At 30.6% G+C, this 6,128-nt stretch overlaps 1 protein-coding gene across 1 annotated transcript; it reads right to left on the minus strand.

Moving 5' to 3' along the window:
• Positions 1–1,199: 1,199 nt before the first annotated feature.
• LOC126823626 (microsomal glutathione S-transferase 3) lies at positions 1,200–5,785 on the minus strand. The gene is made up of 6 exons (XM_050552578.2): positions 5,626–5,785; positions 4,818–4,982; positions 3,770–3,834; positions 3,393–3,450; positions 1,704–1,776; positions 1,200–1,315 (listed from the first exon to the last, which is right to left on the minus strand). Exons 2-6 carry the CDS (start codon positions 4,953–4,955, stop codon positions 1,203–1,205), a joined length of 447 nt encoding a protein of 148 aa, XP_050408535.1. The 5' UTR covers positions 4,956–4,982; positions 5,626–5,785; the 3' UTR covers positions 1,200–1,202.
• Positions 5,786–6,128: the final 343 nt, after the last annotated feature.

Genomic DNA, 6,128 nt, shown 5'->3' on the forward strand with positions numbered 1-6,128 from the left:
CAGTCGAACTGCCAAATAACAAATCTAATGGAGATGCCAACCCTTGAACAGACAAATGACAGTCACAAACATATGTATATAAATAATAATAACCACTATAATCAATTATTTTGTCAAATGACACATTTATTAGTTACACCATGTATATGTCTTTGAGCACAAAATTCATTAGCACATTGATACAAATTTACTAGACAAGATTGGCCTAATTAGATTAATGCCCAAGCTAAAAGGTTTAACAAATATATATGGTTATATTAAACAAATGTATAATGTATGCATTTTTTAATTTGCATACTTCAATTACATGATATAAACATTGACATCGTGCTGTATATAAAACACCTAATATATATTGTTATTGTAAATATATATATCTAAATCATATGGCATATTCTTTCCTGAAATTGAAAAAAAACAATTAAATAGTAAACTGTTGCAGGAGGACTGCACCAATAAGGACAACATGAAAATTTGAATATTGTAAGCTGTAACTATCAAATAAAGTGAATATAGTCTTAAGTCACCCTGTAAATGGGTCACATTCAGGTTTTGCAAAACATCCCGATAAAATGTTATATTTCTGAAGGTTATTTGTACATATCAGATTAAATACCGATATCCAGGGTAGAAACACCTAGTGTAAGTTATTAGTATAACTGTTTCGGAAATAATTACATTTAGTGGCTTTGATTTCATAGATCCGACATATTAGATGTTAAGCAATTATTCCGAACAAATATGTAACTAAACATAAAACAAGTCACAAATTTGACTTTTTGAAAGAAAATGTTGTATTTTGACACAGTATCTACAAAACCCTTTTTATTGGCTTAGAAATACAATAACTAGATGAAAAGAATTAATGTCAACTTAAAATGACCCCACCTTGACCATATATGCCTAACAATTAAGGGAGCCGTGTTGGCTCAGTGAGTAAGATGTTGGTTCGCTAACCTGGCATTGACCGAAAAAGTTTATTGGTAATTTCCAGAGTAGTTCCCCCTTGTCAGTAATGAGTTCAAGAACCCTTGACAGTTTGAATTCGAAATAAGACTAGGCTGTAGTGCCCCTGTCGGGGTCAAATTTCCCTCATATCGGTGCAAAACAGTAGGTGGTTAAACCCCATTTCATTTCATTTCTAAAAATCAAATCTGTGTATCTCAAACTGAAGATTTATAACTTGTAGTAAACCTTACTTTTTAATTACATGGAGCCCATCTTAACTGATGGAATGCAAAAGAGATGACATTGCCCAACATGACCAACTGACTGAGAGAAAGGGGTATACTTCCATATCTTCTTTTCTCAGGCTCTATAAAGAAATTAAATTTATTACCATACATTTCTACTCATTCTCAGACTATATAGAAATTAAATTCATTACTGTGTCTTTGGTGAAGGTAACAGTCTCGAATTTAATCAAAAACAGGATTTTGGGAAGATTTAAACATCCAGGTATTCTATTACCAATATGTTGTTTTTTTATGTTATTCAGATTTGTGTAGACATGAAAGACGCTCAGATCCCAATCTCACATACATAAACTACCAAAATAAAATAATTTTCTTCTTTGTATTAAAAAATCAACTGCACTTAGGCTAATGATCAGTCAAACAATTATTGGCTATTAGAACTATGTTCTTGGTTTATTTCCACAATTAAAATTAAATAAACCCTAATATTAATCAAACTATCATTACCTCCTGTGTAGTAACCAATAGCATATGCAACTCTTCCAACTAAATACACCAGACCCGTTGCAGCTGTAATTTTCTGAAACACAATTCAGATAATACTTTAGCATAAAGGAGGTCAACATAAACTATTGAATTGAGTTGATCCAATGTGTTATTTCAATAAATGATGGGACAAGCTCAATACAATTAAATTTTCAAAAGGTTTTTTTCATTTGTAGCATTTCTTACAGAGGAAAAGAACATTGGGTATTTATATCTCAACACTGGTTTTATCTATAGTCATTATTTCAACGGAGAAAAATCCACATAAAATATTCAATGAAATCTACAATCTAAATCTTGTCCCTATATGATTGAGATCTAATCATATTGTAGTTAACTGTAGTTCCTATTATTATCTTTTCAATAACCGATGCTTGTTTATTGCTTAAAGTTACAATTTCATATTTTTTAAGTTATACTTTTAAAATGTATTAAAATAAAGACCCAAAATAGATGGTATCTATAAACAGTCCTACCTTGTTAAAGAATAATCCTATAATTCACTATTGCCAGTTGAGAAATTGGCAAAAGTGTCATTTTCAACTTCAAATTCAAATGGGGAATGGGAAAACAAGGGAGGTAATTGTGTTATTATTTCCGGTGTGAAGATTTTTAAGTGTGAGCAAAATAACCTATGATCGTATAATAGTGAGTTGACAACCTATTGCGCAAAAGACATAGAAATAATTATGTTTTGACTTTCTTAGATTATATGAAATTGTAACTTTAATCAAGTTCATTTGACTGCCACAATGCTAGTTCTAAAGCATTCTACTACCTCTATTTCATATTCGTTATTTACATTTAATATTGATACAATGACAATTAGTTCATTAATAGTTTACTATTAATTAATATTCATGGTTAAATGTGTATAGTGACAACTTTTTTTTATTGAAAGGTCAAGGTCATAAATCAGATGTGTACAAATGAACCGTTATATATGTGGAATTTAGCTATCATGATCTAACAAGACATTTGTCTAAGAATAAGGTTTCTAGCTTTCAGCAGATCTATATCATGTGTCACCTAATATAGTCAGAATAACTAAAACTTAAAACACTGTTTTTATTAAAGATGCATTGTGTTAGATTTAGATAAAGAACTGGGGCCTGTTTCACGAAATTTTAACTAAGATAAAATCCAATTTTTAGTAGTTTGATTGGATAATATTAGATTGATTTTAGTACTTAGCCAATCAAAATTGAAGTATCTACTAAAATTTGGATTTTATCTTTAGTTAAAATTTCGTGAAACAGGCCCCTGGTCGTTCTTGCCATAACAGTTCAAAAATAGACAATGACAAATTAATATATTGGAAATCTAATTCAAATTACTTTAATCTGAGCAAAATTATGTGTGTTGGAAGATTGTAGATTGTTAATTACTGTAGTAATGGTACTGGAGAAACGAGACTAAGTCTCAATTTTCAGTTTTATCGTTAAATTATTGAATCTTGCTGGTGTTCTAATCCATTTAAATCTCTGCCATCCGATGATCTAGAAAGTTGATTATGGGCTGTCTAAATAATAGTTTATATAAATAACATTTGAAGTCAAAAGAAAAACCCGCAATAGGCAGATTAAGCTCCTGAATAATGCATCTTTAATTGAGGTTAATTTAATACACGATATAGTTTATCTAACTTACAGGATACTGGAGTCCACCAACAAACAACAGCAATAAAAACTGTGGGTAACCTTCCAAACTACACAAAATAAATCAAGTAAACAAATTAGACTATCAGTTCATAATTAAGAATAGAAATGAAATGAAATGGGGTTTAACGTCCTACTGTATTAAGAATAGAAGAAATGGAATGTAATATACAGAATCTCTATTCCAATAGAGGATAGTAATATTTGAGTATAATTAAAGAATGATAAGCTTTGTCAATTAATCACTATTACTTATCCTTTGACCTAGGATAATTTCTCTCTGATTAGCTGTGTATCTTTGGCAGAGAATCAAATATTCTTCCAACTAGGTGAGCTTAAACATTAAAAAAAAAAAAAAGAAGAACTTACGTGTTTTGGTGGGCTCTCTGAATACAGTTAAATTCTTTATTTGTTGGGCTGTAAAGTGTTGGGTACTACAAGAAAAGAAAGAAAAACACAGTGACACAACTTACACAAATGGTTTAATCTAGAAAAAGTAAGGTAATAGATAGACTTTATATATAGCTTTCATGTTAATGATCATCCACGAATCTTCTTTCAGTAAACATCAAGATTACCTTCCCTAGTTTAACCCCTATAGTGATTCATAAGGTAATTATATAAAATGCGTGTAATGATTAAGGGTGTCAAGTAGTCTTCACATTGGATCATTGACGTCTATCTAAGTATGACATCAGAAGGAATTCCCTCTACTTATCTATCACGAATGGAACATGGTTGAATTTCTTTCATTGATGTTCAAAGATTACTATTTTTTGAATACATAACATGATTTTGAGTGCGGGAGTAGTGCACTGAAGTAATGATTTACTTTTACATCTGAATTGTAGTATTTTAAATCTTGTTGTGTACATTTTCAAAGAATTAACCCAAAATCACAAAATCTCATTTGAAGGTAAATAATCAACAAAGATTTTAAAATACTTTGAGTTGATATTTTACAAAGTTTTTGGTGTCAAAATTTCGCTTATAACCTCTACTTTTGATTTATGGCGTGGATTATAGATACATGTATCTCTTTTTAGCATGTATTAATTGAATTCCCAAGAAAACTCATTGGGTTTTTTTTTGCATTTCCATGGATACAGCCTGTAGGAAAACATTGTCCTGTAGCTTTTTTGGACTTGCAATTATCATATTTCATGCCAAATTTGATAAAAATTCATGGAGGCATAACTGAGAAAGTTCGACTTTTGTTGTCATCAGCACCCTTAATTATAATATCATTCTCTTGTTAGTAAATAAAATTGCTATTTTTTTGGTTATTAATATGTAGTTTATCTCCCCAAATAACAAAAAAAAAACCGTCATATCTTATCAACAAAAATTACAGTGCTAACATATAAAATGTGCATTTTAGACTGATCAATGTGACTAAAACATGTCTTAAAATTACTTCAATTTCAAACTTCTTTCTTGCACGAACAACATTGATGGCCATCCACATGTTGACAAATACACTTCCAACACCAATTAAAACAACATGACCATAACCCTCAGGTAGAGATTCTGCAAACCTTGACATAACAACCATCTTGATCTGTGTAAATGCTTGTTCTCACTACAACATAGAAACATAGTTTGACAGGCAAAGCAACATACGCCCACCATAAGCTTATAAATAAGCTTCATAAAAAAAATAGTTATGTTTTTCTAACAACATGCACAAGTTTTCAATACTGACCATACAGTAGCCTACTGTAAATAATTATTTTGTGAAAAATGGTTAAACTTGAGTGAGTAGATTAGGCTAATGATTAAAGGTCAGTCATTGACCATAACACCGGATGAATAGTAGTATTCTGAGAACTCTAAAAACTGATCGGAATTAATATGAATTATATTTTTCCCACAACTTACAAGACTATTCCAGAAATTGTTACGGAAATCAGCACGTGAGGTAGTAAACTATGTATAACGAGTAGGCTACAGTACAATTACAATCACATTATTAATATACGGGCATAGCCTCCATCGATCAAAACCCAGATGCAACATCTAGGTAGTAGGTTTAAATGTTAATTATGATGATCATCAATGATGACTGAGTAAGTGTGATCATGAATTGACTTTTTATCAACTCCAAATTCCAATTAAATTTAAAGGTGTATTATTTTTTCCCATATTAAATGACAATCTGAATTTGCCTATTATGTCAACAAATTATTTTTAAAAAACTCTGAAATTCTGTTCCCTTCACTTACGTGTTGATAAATAAAGTGCTAAAGTCTTAAGAAGAAGCTAGGCCTAACGCTTCTCTCACGAGAAATCTGCAAGAAATATTACAGCATTTGCCCTCGACCTTGAACAATCTACCAACTTCCGGTTGTTCAAAGGAGTTATCGTTGATGGATATGGTTGATTGACATTCGGCAAACCTCGACAGATTCGGTTGGTTGATCGATGCGTTGATTCTCTTAAAATATTTATGTCACTAATTTCCTAGTTCTCTAAACCCAATAGGCCTACAATTTAAATTAATTTTCAATATGATTATGACAGGAATCTATTGAAAAGAGGATGTAAATTCTATTATTACCATTATATATTTTTTTTAAAAATAAAATTGCTGTTTATAGGCCTAGTTATTTTGAAGGTGTTTACAAATTGTCATAGCAACTATAATTATTCTATGGTTAAAATGGTAGAGTTACTTCCCCGCATTTAATTCTTCTTACACTAAAAGCAGTTTTCGTGACAACCATGA

The sequence above is a fragment of the Patella vulgata genome, chromosome 6 (assembly GCF_932274485.2).
Source record: "Patella vulgata chromosome 6, xgPatVulg1.2, whole genome shotgun sequence".
Classification (NCBI taxonomy): Eukaryota; Metazoa; Mollusca; class Gastropoda; family Patellidae; genus Patella; species Patella vulgata.